Source organism: Schistocerca nitens, chromosome 1, assembly GCF_023898315.1.
Source record: "Schistocerca nitens isolate TAMUIC-IGC-003100 chromosome 1, iqSchNite1.1, whole genome shotgun sequence".
NCBI lineage: Eukaryota > Metazoa > Arthropoda > Insecta > Orthoptera > Acrididae > Schistocerca > Schistocerca nitens.
The window spans coordinates 551,631,244-551,645,223 of NC_064614.1; the positions used below are offsets into that span (position 1 = coordinate 551,631,244).

The 13,980-nt window shown below is 37.9% G+C and overlaps 1 protein-coding gene across 2 annotated transcripts in view; it reads left to right on the plus strand.

Annotated features, from left to right (window-relative positions):
* The window catches only part of LOC126254397 (uncharacterized), a 99,598-nt gene extending 88,507 nt beyond the window's left edge, over positions 1-11,091 (plus strand). For both annotated transcript variants that reach the window (XM_049955308.1, XM_049955309.1), the window contains 2 exons: positions 5,741-5,997; positions 10,787-11,091. In XM_049955308.1, the coding sequence (XP_049811265.1) occupies positions 5,741-5,997; positions 10,787-11,064 (535 nt within the window). In that variant the 3' untranslated portion in view covers positions 11,065-11,091. The remainder of the gene's footprint in view (positions 1-5,740; positions 5,998-10,786) is intronic.
* The last annotated feature ends 2,889 nt before the right edge of the window (positions 11,092-13,980 follow it).

Sequence of the window (13,980 nt, forward strand, 5' to 3'; positions counted from 1 at the left end):
AGGTGGCTAGGCTGTGTAAAATGGGTGGCAGATGTTGAAGTGGAGGTATTGCTGGAGGATGGTATATTTGATATGGACTGAGGTACTTATGTTGCCATTGTAGCAGTGGAGGTTAACATCGAGGATGGTGGCTGCCTGGGATGAGGAAGACAAGGTGAAGTGAATGGGGGATAATATGTTGAGTTTCTGGATAGGGTGTCCTCACCCTCGGTGTGGATCACAAAGATATCATCAGTGAATGTGAACCACATGAGGGGTTTGGGAGTCTGTGTATTTAGGAAGGATTCCTCCAGAAGGCCTGTGAATAGGTTAAGATAGGATGATGCCACGCAGGTGCCCACTACTGTGCAACAGATTTATTTGTAGGTGACATCTCAAAGGAGAGGTAATTGTGGGTGAGCATATAGTTGGTCCTGGTGAGGAGCTTGTAAGTTTGGAGTCAGGCAGGCATTGAGAAAGGTAGTGGCAAAATCACAAGCATTGAGAATGTTGTTGTAGGGAGAGGTGGCATTAGCAGTGATGAGCAGGACACTGTGTGATGAAGGAACATGCTGATGTGTTGAAGGAAAGTGTTGGTTTATTTTGTATAGGAGGGTAGGTTGTGAGTAATAATTGGCCTATGAGAGTAGAATTCTCTGTGGGGCCACAGTAACTGGCCACAATGGAGCATCCTGGTTAGCTGAAATTGTGGACTTTAGGGAGCACATAGGAGGTGGGGTGAGAGGTTCTGGGATGAGTGTAAGAATTTGAGAAGGGACTGGAGATCACGTTGGATTTCTGGAATGGGGTCACTGGCAGGGTTTGTAGGTGGATCAATCTGATAGCTGGCAGAGTCTCTCTGCCAGATAATAATCCTTGGGGCTCAAAACCTCAGTGGTAGAGCCTTTGTTGGCAGGCAGGGTTATAATGTTAGGCAGGGTTATGATGACAGGATTAGTTCTTAAGGTGTTGGGTTGTGGTTCTTTGTGCAGATGTAAGGTTGGTTTCCACATTGAGAGATTTGGGTAATGATAGTGAGGCAAGGTTCAAGGTTAAGAAATTCTGGAATGTTGACAGGGTGATTTGGGGGCAGTGGGGGTGGACCTCAATTGGATGGAGGTATGAACTGTGCCAGGCAGTGTTCAGTTATTGGTTTTGGGTTGGGTCTGATTGGTAGGCTTGGGGATGAGAATGTGTTCACACTGTAGGGACCAGGTGAAGTGGAGATTGTCTTTAATAAGTCCAGCATGATTTAAGTTGGAAGTGGGGGGGGGGGGGAAGATAAGGCTTCTGGAAAGGACTGGTACTTCTGTGGGACTAAGGCTTTTGCAGGAAATATTCATGACTGTTTCTCAAGTCTACTTGATTCTGCATCCTGTACGATAATAGGAAGGAGTAAGTTTTTGGGGAAAGGTTTGCCGGCTATGAGGGGCTGTGAGGGAGGTTTGGAGTCTCATGTGGAGGTGGTGGATAGTTATAGTCCAAGGTGGAAGTAGGAAGTGAACAGGATGGGGAATTATTTGAAGTGTTGGTGTTCATAACTGCTCCAGTTCCTGGAGGGCAAGAGTTTGTGTATGAGATGGGATGAAGGAATTTGAGATTGCAAAGCTGAAGAATTTTATTGCTGGGGGGGGTGTTGTAGGAGGTCATTGTGGAAGGAGGGGCTGCAGCCGGAGATCGATAATTTGATGGTCAGGTGATTTGGGAGATTCCATGAGCTAGGCAGTAATGCAGGGATGGTATGTGGGACTGGATTCTGGCTAGGGATAGGAGAACTTTTCTGTAGTGGTGCAGATGGAAGGAGCAAGTATCAGTAGTGGAGGATAACAAGTGCATAAAAATATGTGGGCTTTCACGAATCGTTACTTCCATGTGAAATACGCTAATCCATACTAGGCACAAATTATTAGGTTGGTACAACCTGATTTCAGTTGGAAACATCCCTCCTCAAGATGCTCTATATTGTGACGACAATTTCCACCCTCTTTATCACCCAGAATGTCCCTGAACTGAGTGACCTCCATGTTAGCAACAGGCTGTAGATTTCATACTTATTTTTCTCTATTTACAAAGACTGCCAACTTTAGTGTTTTAACCAGTAGTGTGTTAAAAGTTTTATTTACCACAATTTTATGATGATTATCAATAATATGTCTCACATTAGAACATGAATATCTTTTTAATGTGGTTTCACCATTGCACATGATCAAAACAGAGGGAAACCTGTGCACATACTTGTGTGTGTCAGCACTCAGCCACTGCCTTTTGATACATTAAATAAAACTTGTAACATAGTGTTGTTAAAACAATGAAACTGGCAGTCTTCCTAAACAGAGAACAGTAGGCATGAAATCTACAGCTTGTATGTCCTATGCTTTCCTGTATTTTACACTTTTTTGGATCAGTCCACTGAAAGTGTAAAAAGGGGGTTTTACTGTAGCAGCTTTTTTGTTTTATCAGGATGTATCCTTGTCCTCTTCAGTTGTTTTCCTTTGTCTTTTTTCCCCATTAGATTTCCTACAATTTTTATCCTTCATTTGCGCTGTGATATTTGCTTTTAATTGGTTTCTAACAATCATAATATATGCATTTGTTGCTGTCGCTGTCGCTGCTGCTGCTGCTGCTGCTGTTGTTGTTGTTGTTAGTGTTTTGTATTAATGAAATATGCTTTAGTGTTAGACATTTTGAATGAAACCTGACATATTAAAACCATGTGCTATGCAAGAACATGGATACCAATCCTTGTCTTATGATGGCCATGCACTTTGACTAGGCAAAAGCTTGCTCATAAAGATAGATTGGGGTTTGCATCCTTGACTGGCACATGCATTTAATTAGCCACAGTTTCGTCTACATCTACTTGGATACTCTGCAAATCATAGGCAAGTGCCTGGCAGTGTTCATCAAACCACCTTCACAATAATTTTCTGTTATATCATTTTTGAACAGCACGTGGAAAAAAACAAACAACTATATCTTTCCATGTGAGCTCAGATTTCCCGTATTTTGTTATGATGGTCATTTCTCCCTATGTTGATAAGTGTCAACAAAATATTTTAGCATTCAGAGAGGAAAGTTGGCAGTTGAAATTTCGTGAGAACATTCCACCGTCTTTGCTTTTGCTCTTCTTTGAACTTTCTAGATGTACTATGATAGTCCTGTCTGGTAAGGATCCCACCCCATAAATCAGTGCTACAAAAGAGGACGGACAAGTGTAGTGTAGGCAGTCTCTTTAACAGATCCATTGTATCCTCTAAGTATTCTGCCAATAAAATGCAGTCTTTGATTTGCCTTCCCCACAACATCTTCTATATTTTCCCTCCAATTTAAGATGTTTGTAATTGTAAGTCATAGGTATGTAGTTGAATTTACGGCCTTTAGATTTGACTGATTCATCATGTAACCAAAGCACCTTTTAGCACTCGTGTAGATGACCACACTATTCTCATTATTTAAGGTCAATTGCCAATTTTCTCATCATACAGATATCTTTTTTAAATCCTTTTGAATTTGTTTTGATCTTCTACTGACTTTACTAGATGATAAACGACAGCTTCATTATAATCTGCATATCACTGGAAATTAGAAGTTTCATCTTAGTATATTGAATTCAGTGCAACATCTGAGTAGTTTCCTTAGCAAACAGTTGTCATTTTATCTCTGTCTTGTAGTTCTGTTTGCATGTTATTTATATTATATGACTTCGTTGGCTAATTATGTGAAGGGCTAGGTAAACATTCTAACATGTTCAGTTCTAGATAGCACAATATATTTTACAACCTTTTGACATTCTTATTACATAGTTATTTTAATAGTTTACATCTTGGAGGCACTTTCATATGTATTATACAGATAGGCACAGCAAAAAGACTAGCCCCATCGTGAGTGAGTATCTACTACCCCTTTCATAAAATTGTCATTATTCCATCCTGGATTGTCCATTGTTTGTATTATTTATACAGATAGCCACAACATTCAGTGAAGTCACATGAGATAGGCAATCATTTTTTAAGCAGAGGTTACATGTGTAATCTGATAACAAGTCTGTCATGCACTTTATTTTGAAAGTATCGATTACAGCTTTAGTCCATATTTGTGATATGTTTATAATCACAAAAAGAGCAGACGTCCACAGGCTGCATGTGTGAACTGGTTCCGGTTGATCCAAATAGTAAGAAATATGTCTACAGAGAATTAAGCTGGATGTTTTACTTGGAGACGGCATTTAGATTGTAGTTGCGACTCCAGTAGCTACTTTTTTACAACTCACAGTTTGACAAATGTGAGATTGGTAAAAGGACTTTTGTTGCACAAGGAGGATTTCCAACTGATAATGATGTGATGCGACTTCAGTTACATACAGCAGTGAAACATTATGCCAGTATGCTGATGCTGTCTAATAGGATTGTTTTTCTTTACTACTGAACTACCAGTTTCAGTCCACATTCATATTTTCACCTTTTAAATAATGTGGCACTTTTGCAAGTGAATGTACACCAAGTGACACACTTTTCTGCTGACTTCCCGTGCAATATGAGAGAATAATGCACTTTGAGAATCTATTTTAAGTGTTACACTGTTTGCTATTGTTGTTAGTACCATATCATCTAAAAGTAGGAGCAATTAATAGTGCTTTCTCTTTTGGAATGTGTTTTTCTGCCTTGCACATACCTCCCTGGCTTCTGGTAACACATTGCCTGCAGCTGATGATTACAGGCAGAATGTTGATCTGATTTACCTAATTTTACTTCTTTTCTGAAAAAAATCTTGCACTCCAAATGAGAGAGCTCGTTTTCCATTATAGCTATTCAACAAGATTAATGGACATCATACTTCAGGGATAAATGGTATGGCAAGCACACTGTTCAAAATAACTTGGTCCGGATACAGAAGTTGCTGTATGTTGTTAAATAAGTATCTGTTTGTTTTTAGTTTCATTTTGGGTACAATATTAATCCATATTGAGAGACAGTAAGGTTGATCACAGACCACAAAGAAGCATAAATTCATTTTAGGTTTCTGGAACATAGGAATATTGCTGTAGAACAGTTTAAAATCTGTTTTGTAACATTTTAACTAATAAACATGGTATACTCAATATGATTCGGTTTAAGAATAAGGCCCTCATGGATGTTCACTCTGCTTTCTGCAGTTTTGAGTGTATTGAAGCAGATAGAGATTTATTTGGATTAGCTACATCATGTGTTTAGTATCATTCAAGCTTTATGAAATACATAAACAACAAAATTACCCCAAAATAATATTAATCTCCATTTCTTGCACTTGCATAATGGACAGCAGTGGTAAATGGAATTCCAAAAAATTGCAAACTAGTTACAGCAGTCAGTGATGCCTTGGAAGGAGGGACGGGGTGTATTGTAATACACTTTGCCCCTTTGTATAATTTCCTCACTCTTAAAAAGCTGTGTCATATAAATATCATAACAAACAGCCAGAGTTCATAATTAAAAGGATGTTTTGTCAAACTGATTGCTAGGCAATGGCAGTCCTCTGTCACTTCAAAAGTTGAAAGTATTTTATGCCTTGATACACAACATTTTGGCATTGTCAGAGATGATGTGTATTCGCATAAGAAAGAGTGCAGTGTAGTGTGTAGATGGATAGCAGAAGGTAAGACTGGGGATGGATGAGATCTGCAGAGAGCCTATAATATTCAGTGACTAGTAAATTTACATATAGGTGTAAAAATGAAACACACTATCCAATCACTTCTTGATATACCAATCTCCAATATTGACAGAATGCTGGAAGTGGTCAGTTTGCCGCAAAGAGTGAGAGAGAGCTTGATATCACTTGTTTGTATATACACTCAAGATTTGAATGTTTATGATGTGGATCCAGAGGAAGATACTGATGATGAGCAAGTGCATACTGTGGCAGACCTAACGTCCTGTATACCAGAGGCAGTAACAGAGGAAATGACAGATTTTGTAAGCAATGAAGTTGTAGAAGAACATAGCATGGATGACACAACTGCAACCTGGAGTAGAAGTTGTGGTAAGTTCCTTTGTAAATGTGATTGAAACACACTTGATCAAATATGATAAGATAATAAAGTTTCTCTTACAGATTCCTAGAAATTTAATCTGAGTGTAGAGTTTCATGATAACTGCACTGGTCAGTCAGTAACATAGTTTTGTCAGCCAGAGGTGCGTTTCAAAAAGAATATGTGCATCATAATTCTGAGTAATGATAAAGCATACAATAGTAATAGAAAACAGCACATTAAAATAATGGAGTTTCATAGGGAGTTTTGATATCGAAAGGAGAGGGCAGTTACTCAGAATTTGACTTAGAGAACGCATTTAGTTATTTCGGAGCATGTATTATCATTTCCATGAGACGCTAGGTTACAGTGAGCTGTAGACAGCAAAGTACATTTCATTCTTCTCTTACTTCATTGTAGAATGCTTTTTCAAGAAAATTACTGGTACAAAATACACATTGAAATAATGCAGTGGGTAGGAGATGAAGTTACTGCACGGCGTGGCGGCAGGAAGGGCATCTCACACTAACATTGCTAAATCCATAGTAACAAGGCTGACCCCGCGTTGAAGTGGGACAAAGGCCCAAATAAAATGATGAAAATTATGACTTAAATAATACTGAGATATTCAGAAGTTCTCTTTACTGACTGTGATTCACAACGTCTTGCTTTCTGTTCTTCTTCGGCCTCAATGCAAGCACTCACACTGATCATCAAGGAGTTTGCACACCTTTTTTAAATTAATGTGTGGTTTCACACATGTCCAAAGCAACTAATTATATCACACGAACTTTCACACAAGTACACAACAACGAATGGCAGCATGATTGTTTCCCTTGACAGGAAGCCCCAGTGTAAAAACTACAGCAAAGAAGGATGAAATGGAAATAATGTTCAGGGTCTAGTGACATAGCAACCAAGAGCACATGACATTAAAGATGCAAAAGCAAAAAATTTAAACAAATGATATTAGTGTTTTATGTAGATTTATGTGCATGAAAACTAAAGGCGATAACAAAGCTTGTCTTTCGACTTTTAATTTTGTTCATAGGATCACTATTAAGTTAATCGTGGCAATCTACATCCACTGTTATTACAACACCCCAACTAATCCAAAAGCAAACGAAAAATCTACCTGCACGTAGAGAATGGTTCTTTCTTTAAACTATGGAAAGGAAATTAACATAATGATGGTCTGGCTCCTGTGACTCTTCAGAGTTGACACTTTCAAAAATTGGTCGAAACAACACAATTTCTCTTAAATATTACCATGTATGTCACACCCTTTTCAATTAAAAGGTGATACTCATATACCAAATAAAGGTAGACGTTTCCCCGATTGTGGCAAGGTGCAACACGTTGATGTAAGTCATGCAGTGCAGTAAGAATAAGTCCACAGAAAATGGAACAATAAATAAAGGAAGACTTTACTGTATCAAACGCAAATGCATAAGTGCCTTTTTTATCTACAAGCAGATGTGGGTTTTGCTACTGTCTCTTTTAAGAAATGTGCTGGTTAGCTTAAGTCATTTGTATCTCGTGGGTGTTTAAGTGATCAAAGCTCTGTGTACCTCCGTAGCTAGAGTAATCTCATTGTATAGGATTATTTCTTCCATTAAGCCATATACTGTCTTCTCACACTACACATTGTTTTCGTTCAGCATCTTCCTTTTTCTGTAGCATTGCCATTTTTGTACTCAGGCAGCTTCAGACTGTCAGCTTTCATTTGCCACAGCTCAGACCAACGTAAATTCACCATTGCCACACTTACACTTTCACTACTAGTACATTTTTGTAACTCCACAATGAAAAAGTCTGAATGACATAGGAGAGCTACTGAATTTTGCAGCTACGTTTTGTGAAGTGCACAGGTTTTCTTTGGTAGCTTCAATGACTGTAAGAAATTGTGGGATTTATTATTTTCATTCATGGCTGTTAATTTTTCAGAATTGTGCTATAACTTAGAATGAATTAATCACATAGCCGGCCGGAGTGGCCGTGTGGTTCTAGGCGCTACAGTCTGGAGCCGAGCGACCGCTCCGGTCGCAGGTTAGAATCCTGCCTCGGGCATGGATGTGTGTGATGTCCTTAGGTTAGTTAGGTTTAATTAGTTCTAAGTTCTAGGCGACTGATGACCTCAGAAGAGAAGTCGCATAGTGCTCAGAGCCATTTGAACCATTTGAATTAATAACACTTACAGTCAAGATTGTGCACTAGCAGCAAGGAACACATATATAATAGCACACAAAAAATCAAGTATAAGCACAAATTTTCCATTAAAATGCCTTAAAGGCTTGTATAGAATTTTGATTGACAACACCATGGGCTGATGGTGTAATGGCAGTTCGTTGTGCTTTCCAATACCTTAGCAGTGAGGCTGGTGGCTGGAACTGAGTTTTTGGAAACTACAGGTAAGTTGGCTATAAACAGTGTTTGGCACCTGAAACTGGACAGTATTGGCACTGAAGTGTGCAACGGGGCAACAGCATGTGTTAGTTGCCTTCATGTGCACAAAGTGTCCTATGGCACTACTTGCCAGCATTGAAACCTGTGTACAGCGGACTTACCTGGATTTTCTGCCAACTTAATCTCCAGGATACTGAAAAGCACAACAAATTAACTTTTCATAAATAAAATTATCGGGGCTTTTTAAAACTGTTTGACATAAAATTTATATTTGTACTTGATTGGTGGATTGATAGTTGAGCCTTTTTATCTAGTATATAACTTTCTTTTTATGTGCCTTAATTATACTTTTTATTTGCTTTTACATATATTCCTTGCTGCTAGCATAACAACTTGATTGTATGCTAGTGTGATTAACTCTTAAGTTATCAATCTGTCGTCATGTTCATCACATACTCTATAATTTTGCAATATGTCATGGCATTATGCTTTATTGACAACATATTGGCATCTGTTAAGCCAGTATAAGTTTTCATAATATGGTTCTTGTACTTTATGTACATGTATGGTCACGTTATGATGAATATTTTCATAAATTTTGTAGACTTCTGAAGATGACGCATTAATATGTCAAAACTGGTTAAATGAAATAAATGTTCATATTATGCAGCTGACAACTGAATTTCATTCTGAAAAAAAAGAAATTTTTGAGATCCCTTTGGTATCACACAATTTTTGCAACATGATTTTCCCTGTAATAGAAACAATTTGCATTGATGTCACATTTTAAAAATATAGGTTATGTTTTGTGCTCAAATCTTGCAAACCAGAGTGTAGTTCTTGGTTTCAGAATAGCAAGGGAAATTCGCGGCAGTTGACACTTTTGCTGTTCTCCAGTTAAGTTTTAGGTTATTTACCTAAACAAGTGATTTTAACTTCCTCATTGCAGACAAATGTGTGCAACATTCTAAATGTACAAGGTTACCCAGCGAACAAACTGTCACACCTATGAAAGTTTATATGCAATAACAATAAATTTAATAACATGTTACAACTCCCCTTTATTATACGTTCGATTGTTTCCATCTTGTAGGTCTTATCATTCTCTCGTCCTAAAACAGGATATGGTACAAATTAGGAAATTAATGTAATTGTAATACACAAGGTTTCTGACTGATGATAACCATTTATTGATGCTGTTAATTTTTTCACTATAATAAAACTTCACTGAGTACTATATTGTCAGCTCGTAAATGAGCTATCTGATTAGCAATCTAACTGAACCTGAACCATTTTGCACAACCATCACTCCTGCCATTGATAGGCAAATCATCAGAAAGTCAAATTTTTATGGCTAACCCATACATTCTGCTCACCAATGACTGTTAACCAATTTGTACTGTCGACGGCTCTAAACACAGGGCATAATCCATCTATTGCTGTGACCATTAGATATTCTCCCAACTTGCAGATGCTATTGCTCACTGGGCTCGTATGCATAAATTAATATTTGGACAAGCTGTGAGAACTGTAAGCATATAATGACCACTACTGTTTGAGCTTATGTTTCCTTCCATGCTGACCCCCTTCTTATGAATACATTATATGTTGAGTGAAGGTATGTAGGCAATGTGAAGAACCCTATTCTTAAAGCATTAAATACATGTAAGTAGACAGTAATAATAATAAATCCTGATGTGATGTAGTTCCGCTTCCTCTTCATCTACATCTACATGGTTACTCTTCCAATCTCGAATGGTGCATGGGAAAAAGGAACACCTAAATCTTTCTGTTCAAGCTATGATTTCTCTTATTTTATTATGATGATCATTTCTCCCTACAAAGGTGGGTGTCAACAAAATATTTTCGCATTCGGAAGAGAAAGTTGGTGATTGAAATTTCGTAAATAGATCTCACCGCAAAGAAAACTGCCTTTGTTTCAGTGACTGCCACTCCAACTCGTGTATCATATCAGTGACACTCTCACCCCTATTGTGCGATACAGTTTGTATATTTACCTTCTCGTAAGTTATCTGCCTCTGTAGCTGAGTGGTAAGCACAGCTGACTGACATACCGGGGCCGTGGGTTTATCACCTGCCGGGTAGGATATTTTAACCACTTAGGGACTAGGTCTTCTCTTGTCCTTGTGTTCATTTCATCGTCATTGATAAGCAAGTCATGAAAGTGGTGTCAAGTAAAAAGACTTGCAGTAGGCTGCTGAACAACCCCAGATGGGGTTTTCCAGCCAGTGTTTACATACAATCATTTCGTCTACTAAGTATAGTAAGTTGTGAGTAATACTCTGAATGCAAGAAGTATTAACCTAAGTTAAGTATTGTAGATAATGTTTCTAACATTCCATACTAATATGGTCTCCGCTTTTTTCTTTACAGGTAATTTTGATTGGACCAGATGCCCTTTGGGGCTATTGCCATGGCAGAAAGGAAATAATGTGTTGGATCTTGATTTTAACGGTGATGTTTCTTGGCAGTCTTTTAAACTGCAAGAGCCTGGAGAACCAAAAAGTTGCGATGAACATGACCTACCAAGCCAAATAGATTGGAACAAAATACTGAAAAAGAGGATAAGGAAAGGAAGAGTTACAAAACGAAAAAAGAAAATAAATAATGTACTTAAGAATGCCTTCCAGATGGTTTACAATGCTACATGAACAGTAATAAAAAGTGATTACAGATAATACTGTTTGTTCTTGTTGCATTTGAACATCATTTTGTACCATAAAAGGTTAATTCCACAACTAATATATGATCTTGTTTTTCGTTTTGTATATACATGAAATTGATGGTGGTACATTAAAGACTTTTGTTTACATGATAACTTGATTTTGCATTAACACAAAAAAGAAACTATTACACAACTGCAGTCTTCATTTGTTTAAAAAATCCAGAAAAATGTTTCAACAATTGTGGCTTAGTGAACAGCAGTATTCGTGTAAACATATATCCACACTAATTTTACAATATAATGTGTAACATGTCACAGTCTTGTGCATCATGTCAGGGAGGTGTATTACAGGAGAACAACAGAACTCATTTTTCTTTCCTTTTTATATTTTTAATTAAATGCGACTGATGTCATTCTTTGTGTTCCATGAATTCTGTCATGGAGAACCTCCAGGAATGTGAAACAGCTCCAGTAGAAAACAGCATCTGTGATGAACTAGTTTCATAGACTTATTAACAATTAAAACAACAAATTTTTGACTAAATAATTTAAGTGGATAGATAAAAAGTCGACTCGCCAAGCGGTGGCAGAAACACACAGAAAAGGTTATAATTAGACAAGCTTTTGGAGTCTGTGGCTCCTTTTTCAGGCAGAAGGGTGGAAAGGGAAGGAATAGGGGTGAAGGAGGAGGACTGGAGAGCTCAAGGAAATGGGGTAGATTTCGGGAAAGTCACTCAGAACTGCGGGTCAGGGGAGACTTACAGCGCAGGATGAAAAGGAAAGACTGATTGTTGGGGACTGCATCGGACGTGATTTGAAAACCTGAGAGCTTAAAGGTGGAAGACAGGGTAATATGCAAGATGGAGATTGCTGCTTAAACATTGGCAGTAGTTAATAAGAGTGAATGCTATGTGCATTATACGTAACAGAGGTGAGGCGGGGTGAAAAATAGATGGGTGAGACAGTGAAAGATGTAGAAAACTAAAACAGAGTGATCAAAAGAGTAGTTACAGTGAAGAAATAGTGAGATAGAGGAAATTAACGTAAATTAAGGCAGCTGGGTGGTGAGAACCAGGGACATGTTGTAGTGATAGTTCCCACCTGCGGAGTTCTGAGAAACTGTTGTCTGGGGCAAGGTTCCAGGTGACACGTTTAATGAAACAGGCACAGAGGTCATAAGTGTCATGTTGTAGAGCTTGCTCTGCAACAGGATATTGCATATTGCCAGTATACATCCTCTGTGTGTGCCCATTCATCATAATCTATTCTTCTGTGTCTTGCATATTACTCTGTCTTCCACCTTTAAGCTTTCAGGTTTTCGAATCTCATCTGATGCAGTCCTCAACAATCATTCTTTCTTTCTCATCCTGTGCGGTAAGTCTTCCCATACCTGTGGCTCTGGGTGACTTTCCCGAAATCTGCCCCTTTTCCTTCACCCCTCTTCCTTCCTCTTCAACCCTTCTGCCTGGAGGAGTAGCCACTGGCTCCAAAAGCTTGCATTGTAACCTTCTTTTACATGTGTGTTCTGCCACTGCTTGGTGAGTAGATTTTTTATCTATCCAATTAAAGCATTAACAATTAAGTATCATTAAACCACACTGCTACTGTCTTTTCCAGTCCACCACTACAACAGTAACAACAGCAGAAACATTTGTCAAGATGTGATGACAGATATGGCACAAATAAAAACACTATAATACTAACAGGAGTGACATTGTTCTGCTCTGTTGAGATCTTGCATATCTTACTTTCATAGCATATCGACTTTTTTTTTACATTTAGCACATAATACACTACTACTCTTCCTACAGGGTGACCCTTTATGTCCTCTGTTTAGTTGTAGAAAAGATGAGTTAGTACTCCTCAATTTCTGTTTTTGTCAGTAATTTTATTATATGATATTATATTAATATATTAGATTTATTATTGTTTTTTATAAGACACAAAAGGACCATAATTTTTATTAGCTTTGAGTAAAGCTTGTTTCTGATTAGCATAGATATGAAGGGCTGCTACCATGGGACAGTAAGTCGATGTTTTATTGTCACAGAGGATCTTCTGTGAAGTAAGTACTGCTTCTATTTCCATTCTTATGAATTGCATCAAGAGAAGTATGTCCCTGTCTGAAAGACTGGTTGCTGGACATAAATAAGCCAGCATCAGCAGATATCTTCAGGAAAAGTTCTGAGAATTTTTGGTGCTAGTACATGACCATGAGCATTTATGTCTTTGCCGAGCGTGTTGAAAGCTTTTATGTGGTGACTTGATAAATGTAGAATTGATTCTGTATTTTTAAAGTGTGTGGGCTTAACAGTATCAAAGTACTTCAGATGAGTTTGTATATTTCCATTTTTATCGCCAAAATGTGATGGGAGAATTTGCTGTTTCTTGCGCCACAGATCATAGTGGGATCATCAACATAAATGCTTTGACTCTCCTTATAACCAACCATGCACAAATGTGTGTTTACCAATGGTGTATATTGTGGGATTCTGATCTTTTGATTGTTGAAACAGTTACCAAAAAGCAATACCAGATCTCAATATTGTCAGAAAAATCTGATGTTTTATAGTGGGCAATCTGATTTTAGCTAGTGGAACAACTGAAGTAGATTGTTTATTGTTGATGGTGGGGTGAGCCATAGAAACCTGTTTTTCTGAGTGAAACATCATGAGGGGATATGCAATTGTCTCAGTGGGCCAAGGCACTATGTAGTTCAATAAGCAACTAACAGATAACAGCACCAGCCATAAATAAACAATAGGTTTAGCATAAATATATGATTCTAAACTTTGATTACAGCATCTACAGGACCGATATGATGGCAGTATAGTGTACAGTAATGAATTCAATGTAACTACAAAAAATGTGACATGAATATGCAGTTAGACTTAGCCATCTT